Below are 13,745 nucleotides of genomic sequence, written 5' to 3' on the forward strand. Positions count from 1 at the left end.
ATGCAACGATAAATTACTTTACAAAATGATAGAAGTTCTAGTCGTGCTGAGTTATTGAGTGACTGAATGGTAGTCCTTTTCCCTTTTATTTCAGGGATCAGCTGTGAGTCACACAAGTAAATCTAAAAAAACAGAAATTAAAGTCTACTGGAATGCTCCAAGCAGTGCCCCAAATCACACACAGTTTCTGTGAGTATAAGAGTTTGTAATTCTGGGCCAGGCATGGTAACTTATGCCTGTAATCCCAGCACTTTGAGAGGCCAAAGTGAGTGGATCAGTTGAGCCCAGGATTTTGAGACTGCCTGGGCAACATGGTGAAACCCCATATCTAAAAAAAAAAAAAGAGTTTACAACTCTGTAACTACTAGTATAACTGAAATTATAATTAGTCTGTATCATTTTATGTACCTATTAGACCTTCACCCATGTAGAAGAGCTTTGGTATAATACTATCACCTTCCTGAAATAGGAGTTTGTTTTGTGTTTTACCAGTGTATACCTAGTACCTAGCACAGAATCCGGCACCTCACAGGCACTTTAATAGACAGTTGTTGAGTGAGTAAAGTCTTGCACTGCCTTAATACTAATAAGAGCTATCAATTAATACTTGAGTCTTATGTTATAGAATACTACTTTTAGACTTACTCCTGTAATTAGTATGAGAATACAAATGAAAGTTCTGAAATTTGGATTTTTTTTTGCAGTGTTACAACTTGCAGATTAGACTTAAAAGAGACTGCATGGCTCTTAGGATTCTGAAACTCAGTGGAATTAAAACAGTATTTCTTCCTTATCCTACATACAAAAGGAAATGGAATGTTATAATGCCATGTAATGATTCCTGAGTAGTGATGTAGACATATATTTTAAGGGAAGGATTGCTATCCTGACATGTCTCTTTTCTTCACTTTGTGCATAGGTCCCCAATACACAGTAACACAACTCTGCACCAGTATGTTAGGTGGAGTGTGAAAAAGGGTTGTGATCCTGGTGAAAGCCTGCTTGCTGTAGTTGCCTGCTACACAGGCCCTTCGGAAGAATTTGAATAGTGTGCTCTGAAATGACCAGTAGTATGTTCTTCATATGCCAGGAAGTAGAAATCTGTGCAGTTTGTCCCTGGGTCTGACATCATGGCTGTTGTGAACATGCCCCCAAAACAAACAAGAAAAGAGTGGCAGAGGGAGGGAAAGCGATAAAAGTTCATCAAGTGATGGCGTGGAAGGGTGGTTGGAAATTTGCCTCAGGCAAAATTAATAGTGCTGTTAGGTACTAAGTCTTGTGTTTCTAGTTTATTCACTCTCTTTTTTTCCTTTAACGTTTTCATCTGATTACAATGGGCCACAGTTAGAGTTCTAATCTCACTGGTGTTGCATTTCAGAGCCACAGTTGTTGCAAAGTACAAAATCTACTGGGTGAAGATTCCTGGTCCTATAATTTCACAACCGAATGCATTTCCTTTTACGACACCTAAAGCTACAATAGTACCTTTGCCAACATTACCTCCAGTTTCCCACTTAACCAAACCAGTAAGTCACAATTTTATTTTCTCTATAGAGATGGGATTTCACTATGTTTCCCAGGCTCGCCTTGAACTCCTGAACTCAAGAGATCCTCTTGCCTTGGCGTCACAAAGTGCTGGGATTACAAGTGTTAGCCACGGTGCCCAGCTTAAGTAATGTTTTTATAGCTTCATTAAATGCAATGTAAAATAATATGTAGCCAAGTATAATGCCCATATATTATAAAATACAGAAGAGAAGGTAAACAAAGTAAGACATTACATAGGAGTAAAGTGCTGTACTTAGTTTTCTCTATGTGAGCAAAGGGGTAAATTTGTGATTGGAAATTGTGGTTCTGTGTACTTTGCGTGGCAAAGTGGTAGAGAAGTAGCTGTGCTGAGTAGTGGTAGCAAGTTTTTGGGCCCTCTGTAGAAATCTGAAGGAAGTCTTGATTGCAACATTATGACTTACAGGTTAGAATGAAGGGAATGCAAGACCCTGCATGTTCAAGGTGTGGTTATGGTATTCACATGTAGTATTTACTGGTAGTGTATATGTTTTCATTTGAAAATAAATCCGATGAAGTAATATTTTTTTTTTCTTTCTTTGAAACACAGCCAGATATCAAATGAATAGCTTAAGTTAAATTTAGACAAGATTTGGAGGAGATTCTTGAAGTAGTGATAAAACTCTTAGATCTCATTTCATTAAGGTCAAAGAGTACTAGGAAATTGTATATGCTGAACAACAGAAAATCTCTTGTAAATTCATCAGTTAGAATTTTATTTAGGCCCTCTGATTCAAAAGATTTATCATTGACAAGACATATCTTGGAAAGTGTTATGCATATTAGAAACATTAGGAAGAAGGGTTTTACTGCAGGAAATTCTGAGAAATTAGACTTCTTAATTCAGAAGTGGATACAATAAAAAAAACGTGTTGAGGCAGGTTGTTTCAGTTGAAAGAACAGATGTGGGCCTAAATACTGACTTGCCTAATTTTCATTCTCAGTTTCCTTGCCTATAGAATGAGATGTCATAATATTTAGCTCTTAGTATCACTGTAAGAATTAAACAAAATAATGAATGCAAGTTTTCTAACTGTACCTTTCATTTAATAAATGCTTCATAAACATTAGTTCCTTTTCATTGCCCTTTTGTACCTCTCTGTTCACACAGAGAAGACAAAGTAATGCGCTTTGCTCCTTATTTTGTTTGCCATCTCTTCAACACTTTACAGCATGTGGGCACTATATTCAATTACATTACTATGATCGTTGCACTTTTGTTTGACCATGCAATTACATGTGTGATTCGTACCACTCAGTTTAGTTTTAATGCTTATTTAATCAAAAGCTGCTCTAGGGAAATAAACAAGCAGTTTGGACCTGAGCTTCCCACTAGGAATCTGCTGACAATATTGTTGTCTTTCCATATATTCAATAAAAGCCTCTTGTTGGAGCTTTTATGGTGTCTTTGTGCCATGTTTATAATCTCTAATTATAGGGAAGCTCATTCAGAGTCAAAGGATTACAGCATTTTTAGAGCTTAAAGATACATCGGGGTCTATTTCTTACAGTTTTCCTGTTACGTAGTTGAAGGTGAAGGAATCCAGAAAGAACAAGTCCTTTGGCAAACATGATGTAGGAGAGGGGATAGCAGAGACCAAAGTCCAAGTTTCTTGGTTCCCAGTGGCTTGTTCTCCTCACCCTAGTATGATCTGTCTACATTTCCATCAACTCTAGTTACATAATGTTTAGCGCTCTTCTGAAATTCACTGTCACAGATCATTCGAACAAAGTCTGCTCATTTATCAAATTACAGAGCCGATTTTGTTTTTCTGAGACTCTTCACCTTATAGTCTTTATCAAGAAGCTCTGGATGAAGTCATCCCATTGTTGCTTATTTCTCCCCCTACTAAATCACTGCTGTTTTGTTTCCTTATTGGATTGCTGGTAAATTGGGGCGGCCATTTGTTTCTTATATCATTTTAGTATCAAAGTTGAATCTGAATTCTAGAAGCAGAATCCACAATCTAAATACAATAACTTGCTAAGAATTTGTTTGTTTGCTTGTTAAAACTTCATCTCTGAGAACTAGAGGATACCCTTTAGGCAGGAATGTCAGTGTCATTTAAGTCTCAGGGACTGAAATATTCCCTCAGAAATTTCTTAAAACTTATCAGAAACTTTGCTCCAAAACATACTTAGTGTGAAATGTTTTATGTATTACAGGAGCTTGAATACTCGGGCATAATTAGAGTCTAACAAGTATATGTTTTCCAGATTTTAATTAAAATTAATTAAGTTTAAAAGTTCATAACCTAACTACTGCTCTGATCATTTTTAATTTGAGATGTGTCTTTTGTTTCCTTATTTGAATGCTTATTATGGAAAGGTATTCTCATTAATCTGGGAACTACCCATACTTGAAGGTAGTTATTCTTCTGTCATTGCCAATGAACTGCTTGTTTAATAATTAAGATTTTTTTTCCCTCTGTCATTTTTCTAGTTCAGTGCCTCAGATTGTGGGAACAAGAAGTTCTGCATTAGGAGTCCTTTGAACTGTGACCCAGAGAAGGAGGCTGGCTGTGTCTTCTTGTCCTTCACAAGAGATGACCAATCAGTGATGGTTGAAATGAGTGGTCCCAATAAAGGCTACTTATCCTTCGCATTGTCTCATGACCAATGGATGGTTGGTACCTCTCACTTACATAAGTGGTAACAAAGGAGGATCACTGGAGTGAGCTGTAATCAACGGCAGATTAGCTGTTCGTTCCAGGGACAAATGATCATACGTAATGGTGGAATAAGAAAGGAGAAACTAACTTAGGAGATTTTAAGATAAACGGCTTTGGGTACTTTATAAGTTTAACAGTTGGCCAATTACTTCCAAGAACAGGCTGTCCTAAGGAAAATTAGGAAGATCATTTTATTTCCAGTGTATTTGCCGTTTTATGTCTGTCTGAATCTGTGATAAAGGAGGAAATAGGGTTAAGAAAAGTTGTTCTGCATAAAATATTCTGTTTTTCATAACCAGAGTTGTTTATTCAAGTGGCCAGAACAAAAGCATGTGTTCCTGCTCTTGGTGTCCTATTTTAGTGGTCATCAGTGCATTTCCTAAACAGGACTTAAAACTTGTATATCCAGGCAAGGTGTATTACAGTAGGGTCCTTTGTCAAATCTGCAGAAGGCAGCATTTATTTTGAGCTGATTCTTACTCTTCCTGGGTAGTGCTGAAATGAATTAAATGATTCTGTAGGTGGCAGCCTTGTGCTGTGGTGTGGAAGAGCAGAGGATTGTATAAGCACCTCGGTTTCCTAGGGAGCAGGAAGAGTATTGTGGCCAGGACGTGTATAAGTCCTGTCCAAGCAGAGTGGGCATTGGGGCATAGGGATGGCCAGAAATGGAGAGAGCCCCTTATTAGCACAGGCAAGGGGTCTTGTCTTGAGAATTTTCTTCTTATCAGGATTTAAACGTAACACCACTTCTTTAGGGAATCATATTTCAGAAAAAGAGACAGAACTCTGACATGGCTGTGATAGAAGAACTAACGCTTTCCCTGAAGTTGCACTCGATCATATGGGTCCCGGAGCAGTGGTTGCAAGTATTGTAGGATACTGGATGTGACTAACTTTCTTTAGTGGGATACCATTTCAGTATGTGTATATGACCTACATATTTCACTAGACACCTCTAGAATGCACTTGCTATCCTCTTTCATTAAACCAAATATATATCTTAAGTCTATGAGATACAAAAGATATCATGTACTTAAAAAAATAACATATAAGAAATTGTGAATCTTTCCCCCTCAAAGTTTCATGTATAGGAAATTTTGTACTTGCTCAGCTGATACGGTGATTGTTCAAAACATTTAACCCACTTCTTTTTGTGATTACCATCAGACTTGTAGCATGTTTTTTTTTGGACATTCTCAGTGAACTAAGTTTAGTGTATGAGGTGAATGAGGTTGAGTCAAAAATAAAATGTGACTTTAAAGCAATAGTGATAGATGGTGGTAGTGCTGCTGTCATGTGAATGTGATAAAACTGGCTAGGAAGGAAATTCTGAAAATGAGTCCAAAAAGGATTAACTTGTTGAATGAATGTGGAGTTTCATTAAGGTTCATCTCTGAGTTATAGCACTCGTTTAGATATATGCTGTAGTCACTTAAAAAAAAAAAACAGACCCAACTTATTCCAGTTACTTTACAGCCAAAATTCATGCTATAGTATATAGATACATTTCCTTTTACTGGTTACATAAAACCTGTAAGCAAGCGGCAAAGACTATTACTGCATTCACTGCGGTAATGAGTAGCCCACAGGTAAGCCAGTTATTTCTGTTTTAATTGTAGGCATTGATGGCACAAAAGCATTTATATCTAATTCAAGATATATTTATCTTACTTAGAAATCTTATCTGTTTCCAGTATAGTACTCATCAAAAATGTTTACAAAAAAGACTTAATTATGCAGGTGCAGTTGATTTACAGAGCAATACTGTTTAATGATTAAAGTAATCTGTACACCTGTTTGTCTAACTTGGGGGAAGTGAATCAGCCTCAAAATATATTATTAAAGTGGTAATTTCTATTTTTGGTTGTTACTTTTAAAACCTTAGGGTATTTTTGTGACCTGCTGTTTCTTTGGAGTCTATAATGTAAATTTAAATGCTGAAGGTATCTGATGTCACAAATACTGACTCAATAACCTAAATTATACCCCTTTATCAATTTGGCTTGTGAATTAATGTTAGCAATTATTTTGGTATATAGACCTCATCACTAAAATCAAAATGTGTGATTTACCCTATTTCTGATAATAATGACTTGCTAATATCTGAATTTTCACTGAATTTCCAAGTACAATAAGTCCTCAATGCCATCAGTAGGTTCTTGGAACCTTTGACTTTAAGTGAGGCTACATACAGCAGTTCCTTGAATAATGTCATTTCCTTTAATATCATTTTGTTATGACATTAAGAAAAAATATTGACCATGTTGTATGTTGCTTTGCTTGAAGTCACTGTTTCCAAGAACTTGCCTATGACTTTAAGTGAAGATGTACTGTACATTCCTCTTTCCTATTTGAGATATTTTGTGAAATAATGTAAAGTGTGTCAAGTATGCACATTGTTAGCTTCTTTTCTTCTCCTTCCACTGTGCTGTATCATCTGACTCCATACTCGTCTCTCCATGCCCTAATCCTAACTCCCTTAGACTCCAGACTGTGGTTTCCAGCTGCAGGCTGGTCTCGTCTAGATGTGTGTTCCTGAACAGCACAAAGCAACATCTAAAAGACTGAACTTTTTATTGTGCCTCATAATGTCTCCCTGTGTTCCCCATTCTTGGTGATTAGCAATATCAGAAAAGCAGCTACCATTATTGATGGCTTGTTTCTTGTTGGGTACTGTCTTAGGCAATTTATAAACACCTCATTTACTGCTGCCGGCATCTTCTTTGGTATTCAGAGAAATGTTGGTTGTGGCTTGGATTCCTTCCTTTCATCCATCTCTCAGGTCCTTCTTCCTGCCATTTCCAACTTTTGGTTTTGAAAGAGTTTCAACCTCCATAAAAGTTAAAAAGATAGTACAATGAACACCCATAAGCCCTTCTCCTAGATTTGCCACTTTAACTTTTTATTTCAATCTAGTTCAGTTGGTTTATGTGGTGTATATAAATACATATTTCTTCTTAAACTATTTGAAAGTAAATTACAGATAATCATGACATTTCATTTCTAAGGTTTTCAACATGTGTCTCCTAAGAACAAGGACATTCTCCTACAATTACTACAATATCTTTATCACATTAAGAAAATTTAACCATGATATAATAATTTTATGTAACATACAATCTGTATTCCAATTTTCCCAGTTGTCCCAATAAACTCCTTTATACTGTTTTTTAAAAGTGTTTCTTATCCAGGATCCAATCAGTTATTACTCAGGACATTTAGTTGTTGTATCTCTTGAATCTCCTTTACTTTAGAACAGCTACTTTACCCATTTTCCTTTCTTTTTTAAAATTAAACTCAGGCCAGTTATTTTGTAGAACATTCTGCAATTTATATAATAGATTTGTGTTAAGATTTTTTTTCGCACAAATGCTACATAAGGATATTGTTTCCGTATCAGTGCACTATTTCAAAAGTTTCTTAGTGTCTAATTGTTCTATTATTGATGATAGTATATTTGATCACTGGTGTCTGTCAGATTTCTGTATTGTGAAGGTCTATTTTTCTTTTTGTAATGACTAATACGTGGGGTGATACTTTGAATACGTATGAATATTCTGTTCCCCAATAGCCTGTAACTAGGTTTTTGCATTTATTGATGTTTGTCCTGTAAATCAATTGTTACATTTGTGGTTGCAAAATTGGTGATCTTCTAACTTACTTATTAGCTGGCATTCTTATGAAAATAACAGTTTTCTTTTCTCTGCACTTGCCCGTCCCTTTTGTAGTAACACCCTGGACTAATGGGTTTCTGTGTCCATTGTGTTGTCGTTTATTACTACCATTCATTCTTTTAGAGGGTCATATTGACCCAAATGTGGTCATTGGGAACCCTTTCAAGCTTCTGTGCCCTTTTGATGTGTCTCTGCCACTTTTGAGCATGTCTTTGTTTCTGGTGTAACAAGATATTCTCCATTCATACTTTCATGCATTTCATCATTTCTCAAAGGAGCTTTAATTCCTTTTAGTAGGAATAGTATCTAGAAATCAAGATTTGGGTGCTAATATGTTCACTGCTACTGATCTCCCAAGTACTTTTGAGTCTATCTTTGACATACCTCTTTCATTCTCTTTATTGCGTTGTCATTATCTCTGACTTGGCTTATAGCTTTACTGTCTGCTTCCTGGACTGCTGTAGTAACCCCTCATTAGTAGTCCCCTTGCTTCCATGATTTCCTCTTTCATTTCATCCTTCACACAGCCATTCCATTGGAATTTTCTCCCCAAGCCACGTTTAAGATTGTCTTGGCTGGGCGCGGTGGCTCATGCTTATAATCCCAGAACTTTGGGAGGCTGTGGTGGAAGGATTGCTTGAGGCTAGGAATTTAAGATGAGCCTGGGCAACATAATGAGACCCTTATCTCCACAAAAAAGTAACAAAAAATTAGCTGGGTGTGGTGGCATGCACCTGTGGTCCTGGATATTTGGGAAGCTGAGGTGGGAAAATCGCTTGGTCCCAGGAGGTCAAGGTTGCAGGAAGAGTATTTGCACCACTGCATTCCAGCCTGGGTGACAGAACAAGACCCTGTCTCACCAAAAAAAAAAAAAAAAAAAATTGTCTTAAAAATATTCCTCCAAACCTTTGGCAAAACTTTAGTAATTATAGAAAAACTGTTCTTTTCTTAAAGCATGGTGCACATTACTTTGGGAATACTTCTGGAATTTTCAGCCTTAGAGCTCTCTTTTAATCCTTCGTATATTTTAGCTAACAAAACTACCTGTTTCTTAAAATTTTCATATTTCTATATTATTGGTCCTAGAAGTTCTTCAACTTGGAAAACCTTTCCTTTAATCTCATCTTTACCTTGTCCTCCTATAAATATGTTTTGTTTTCTCAGGTCTGCTTAATTACTGTCTTTTCTGATAAGCCATTTTCAATTATCTGGCCATACACAATTTGTCTTTTCATGTCACTTTACCTATCTGTCTTCTTCATTAAAACACAGCTTTTGGTTGTAAGAACCATATTCTTACAATAACGTCATCTTATTACTTCTCCCACAGTGTCCAATAAATGTTTTCTCATAGGATGCACTCTAAATGCTCCACTTGAGAGGGGCGGACTAGGGAGAGAGCTTCCGTACAGCCCAGGGATTTGATGGAAGCTCTTATATGGTGAACTTTTATGCTTTCAAACTTGAGGTTTCTAGAACTGCCTGGAGTCTGATGTTGCAGTAGCACCTTCACTTCCTCTTCATTTGGAACTGCTCTCTATCCCCATAATCTTCTCTAATATTTGGGAGGTCTACTTGTTTGATTTTATTTGCCTTCTTAGCCTCACTTTGCCTCAAATCAACCATTATTTGTATTGATTTTTTTTTATACAAAAGAATTTCTGTGTCCATTCATGATAGATATTCTAGAAAACGCGTTGTTTAAATCAGGGTTCAGGCCCAGCATGGTGGCTTACACTTGTAATCTCAGCACTTTGGGATGCTGAGGCAGGAGGATTGCTTAAGCCCAACATTTAGGCACCAGCCTGGGTAACAGGGCGAGAATCCATCTCCAAAATAAAAAATAAATTGGGGTTTAGAAAACTTTTTCTATAAGGATATTTTAGAGTTTGTGGGTGACATGGTCTCTGTTGTAGCTGCTGTCCTCTGGTGTAGTGTAAAAGCAGCCGTAGATGATATGTACATGAATAAATGTGGCAGTGTTCCAATGAAACATGGACATTGAATTTCAGTTTGATATGTTTTCATTTGTCATGAAATATTCTTCTTTTCACCATTTAAGTATGTAGAAGTCATTCTTAGCCTATGAGCTATATAGAAGCAAGCTTTAGGTTGAATTTGATCTGTAGGTTGTAGTTTGTTGACTCCTGGTTTAAGGCATGATTGCTCCAAATTTCTTATCTTGAATGGGGCCAATTCTGATTTTACTGTAATATGTGTAACAGTACATAGTTGCTTTGCTAAGAGTATATTCTTGAGAGTTTTCAAAAGTAGAACATTTAAAAATAAAGTTGAATCTGAAAGTATAGAAGGATGTTAGAATTTAATATTGGAATTTATAGCAAGATTTGTTACAACTGGTGTATAAACAAGTCTTGGACCTTGTTTAATAAGGAATTGGGTGACTAAAGCACATATTACAGCACTTCTTAGATAGTTTATGGAGAAAACAAGTGAAAGACCAAGCCATGGACAGTAACTTAAAATCAAGATTATTCCTTTGTACCATTGTTTAAATGTACTTCGAAGTTACAGTCTGCTTCTATTTTGGTATTCTTTTTCATTCTTTGTCCCCTATTAATTGACAGTCTGCTTTTTGATACCACTTTATTTTATTGTATTTTATTTCTATTTCTGGGAGACAAGGTCTCCCTCAGTTGCCCAGGCTGGTGTGCAGTGGCATGATCATGGCACACCGCAAACTTGACCTCCTGGGCTCAAGCGATTCTCCTGCCTTAGCCTTCTTAGTGGCTGGGACCACAGGCATGCACCACCATGCTTGGCTAATTTTTAAACATTTTTTTCTAGGATGAGGTGTCATCATATTGCCCAGGCTGATCTCAAACTCCTGGCTTCCAGCAATCCTCCTTCCTTGGCCTACCAAAGTGCTGGAATTATAGGTGTGAGCCACTGTGCCTGGCTTGATGATTACTTTAAAGAATAAGATCTAAGTTTCAGAGCTAAGGAATCTTGGAATCTAAAGTTTAGATAAGAGGTAGACTGACTAGTGCCTCCTTGAGTGCACATATTTTTGCCTCAGTTATATAACATTAAATCTATTGAATATGTACACTGTGTAGCAATATTTCTTTACAGTGTCTTCCATCTTAGAAGTTACCAAAAAAAAAATTACCAATACAACACAGTGTATTTGGTCATTAAAATATGTGGGACATAGATATTTATTAATAAATATATATCTGGAATATTGTTTATGGTAAGTTAATTGAAAAAAGTAACAGAACTCTATATTTTCCTTTTTGGAAGGAACAAATAGGTATAATACAAATAGGTTTGGGTATAATATGCATGAAATAGGTTTGGGTGAATATACATGAAAATATTAAAGTGGTATTCGATTAGTAATGGGTTTACAAGCATATAAACATGTTATGTATCTATCTTTTTTTTTAAATTGCATTTTAGATTTTGGGGTACATGTGAAGAACATGCAAGATTGTTGCATAGGTACACACATGGCAGTGTGGTTTTCTGCCTTCCGTCCCATTGCCTGTATCTGTCCTTTCTCCCCATGCTACCTCTTCCCACCTCCCCACCCCCCCGTCCCTCCCCCATTTCCCCCTAACGGACCCCAGTGTGTAGTACTCCCCTCCCTGTGTCCATGTGTTCTCATTGTTCAACACCCGCCTATGAGTGAGAATATACGGTGTTTGATTTTCTGCTCTTGTGTCAGTTTGCTGAGAATGATGGTTTCCAGGTTCATCCACGTCCCTACAAAGGACGTGAACTCATCGTTTTTGATGGCTGCATAATATTCCATGGTGTATATGTACCACATTTTCCGTATCCAGTCTATCATCATTGGGCATTTGGGTTGGTTCCAGGTCTTTGCTCTCGTGAACAGTGCTGCAATGAACATTCGTGTGCATGTGTCCTTATAGTAGAATGATTTATAATCCTTTGGATATATACCCAGTAATGGGATTGCTGGGTCAAATGGGATTTCTATTTTTAGGTCATTGAGGAATCGCCACACTGTCTTCCACAATGGTTGAATTAATTTACATTCCCACCAACAGTGTAAAAGTGTTCCTATTTCTCCACATCCTCTCCAGCATCTGTTGTCTCCAGATTTTTTAATGATTGCCATTCTAACTGGTGTGAGATGGTATCTCAATGTGGTTTTGATTTGCATTTCTCTAATGACCAATGATGATGAGCATTTTTTCATATGTTTGTTGGCCTCCTGTATGTCTTCTTTTGTAAAGTATCTGTTCATATCCTTTGCCCATTTTTGAATGGGCTTGTTTGTTTTTTTTTCTTGTAAATCTGTTTTAGTTCTTTGTAAATTCTGGATATCAGCCGCTTGTCAGATGGGTAGACTGCAAACATTTTTTCCCATTCTGTTGGTTGCCAATTCACTCCACTGACTGTTTCTTTTGCCGTGCAGAAGCTGTGGAGTTTGATTAGGTCCCATTTGTCTATTTTGGCTTTTGTTGTCATTGCTTTTGGCGTTTTGGTCATGAAGTCCTTGCCTATGCCTATGTCCTGAATGGTTTTGCCTACATTTTCTTCCAGGGTTTTTATGGTGTTAGGTCTGATGTTTAAGTCTTTAATCCATCTGGAGGTAATTTTGGTGTAAGGTGTCAGGAAGGGGTCCTGTTTCTGCTTTCTGCACATGGCTAGCCAGTTTTCCCAACACCATTTATTAAACAGGGAATCCTTTCCCCATTGCTTGTTTTTGTCAGGTTTGTCGAAGATCAGTTGGTTGTGGGTATGTTGTATTTCCTCTGAGGCCTCTGTTCTGTTCCATTGGTCTATATCTCTGTTTTGGTACCAGTACCATGCTGTTTTGATTACTGTAGCCTTGTAGTATAGTTTGAAGTCCGGTAGTGTGATGCCTCCCGCTTTGTTCTTTTTGCTTAGAATTGACTTGGCTATGCGGGCTCTCTTTTGGTTCCATATGAAGTTTAAGGTGTTTTTTTCCAGTTCTGTGAAGAAGGTCATTGGTAGCTTGATGGGAATAGCGTTGAATCTGTAAATTACTTTGGGCAGTATGGCCATTTTCACGATGTTGATTCTTCCTAACCATGAACATGGAATGTTTCTCCATCTGTTTGTATCCTCTCTTATTTCGTTGAGCAATGGCTTGTAGTTCTCCTTGAAGAGGTCCTTTACGTTCCTTGTTAGTTGTATTCCTAGGTACTTTATTCTCTTTGTAGCAATTGTGAATGGCAGTTCATTCTTGATTTGGCTCTCTTGAAGTCTATTACTGGTGTATAGGAATGCTTGTGATTTTTGCACGTTGATTTTGTATCCTGAGACTTTGCTGAAGTTGTTTATCAGTTTCAGGAGATTTTGGGCTGAGATGATGGGGTCTTCCAGATATACAATCATGTCATCTGCAAATAGAGACAATTTGATTTCCTCCTTTCCAATTTGGATACCCTTTATTTCTTTTTCTTGCCTGATTGCTCTGGCTAGAACTTCCAGTACTATATTGAATAGGAGTGGTGAGAGAGGGCATCCTTGTCTAGTGCCAGATTTCAAAGGGAATGCTTCCAGTTTTTGCCCATTCAGTATGATATTGGCTGTTGGTTTGTCGTAAATAGCTTTTATTGTTTTGAGATACGTTCCGTCAATACCTAGTTTATTGAGGGTTTTTAGCATAAAGGGTTGTTGAATTTTGTCAAAAGCCTTCTCTGCATCAATCAAGATAATCATGTGGTTTTTGTCTTTGGTTCTGTTTATGTGGTGAATTACGTTTATGGACTTGCGTATGTTGAACCAGCCTTGCATCCCTGGGATGAATCCTGATCATGGTGGATGAGCTTTTTGATATGCTGTTGCAGTCGGTTTGCCAGTATTTTAT

The 13,745-nt window shown here is 37.1% G+C and overlaps 1 protein-coding gene across 6 annotated transcripts in view; it reads left to right on the forward strand.

The window, feature by feature from the left end:
• FRRS1 (ferric chelate reductase 1) overlaps window positions 1-13,745 on the forward strand; it is a 122,168-nt gene that overhangs the window by 82,095 nt on the left and 26,328 nt on the right. For all 6 annotated transcript variants that reach the window (XM_074381377.1, XM_074381376.1, XM_010343820.3 and 3 more), the window contains 3 exons: window positions 95-189; window positions 1,379-1,526; window positions 4,010-4,192. In XM_074381377.1, the coding sequence (XP_074237478.1) occupies window positions 95-189; window positions 1,379-1,526; window positions 4,010-4,192 (426 nt within the window). The remainder of the gene's footprint in view (window positions 1-94; window positions 190-1,378; window positions 1,527-4,009; window positions 4,193-13,745) is intronic.

The sequence above is a fragment of the Saimiri boliviensis genome, chromosome 11 (genome assembly GCF_048565385.1).
Source record: "Saimiri boliviensis isolate mSaiBol1 chromosome 11, mSaiBol1.pri, whole genome shotgun sequence".
NCBI classification, from domain to species: Eukaryota; Metazoa; Chordata; class Mammalia; order Primates; family Cebidae; genus Saimiri; species Saimiri boliviensis.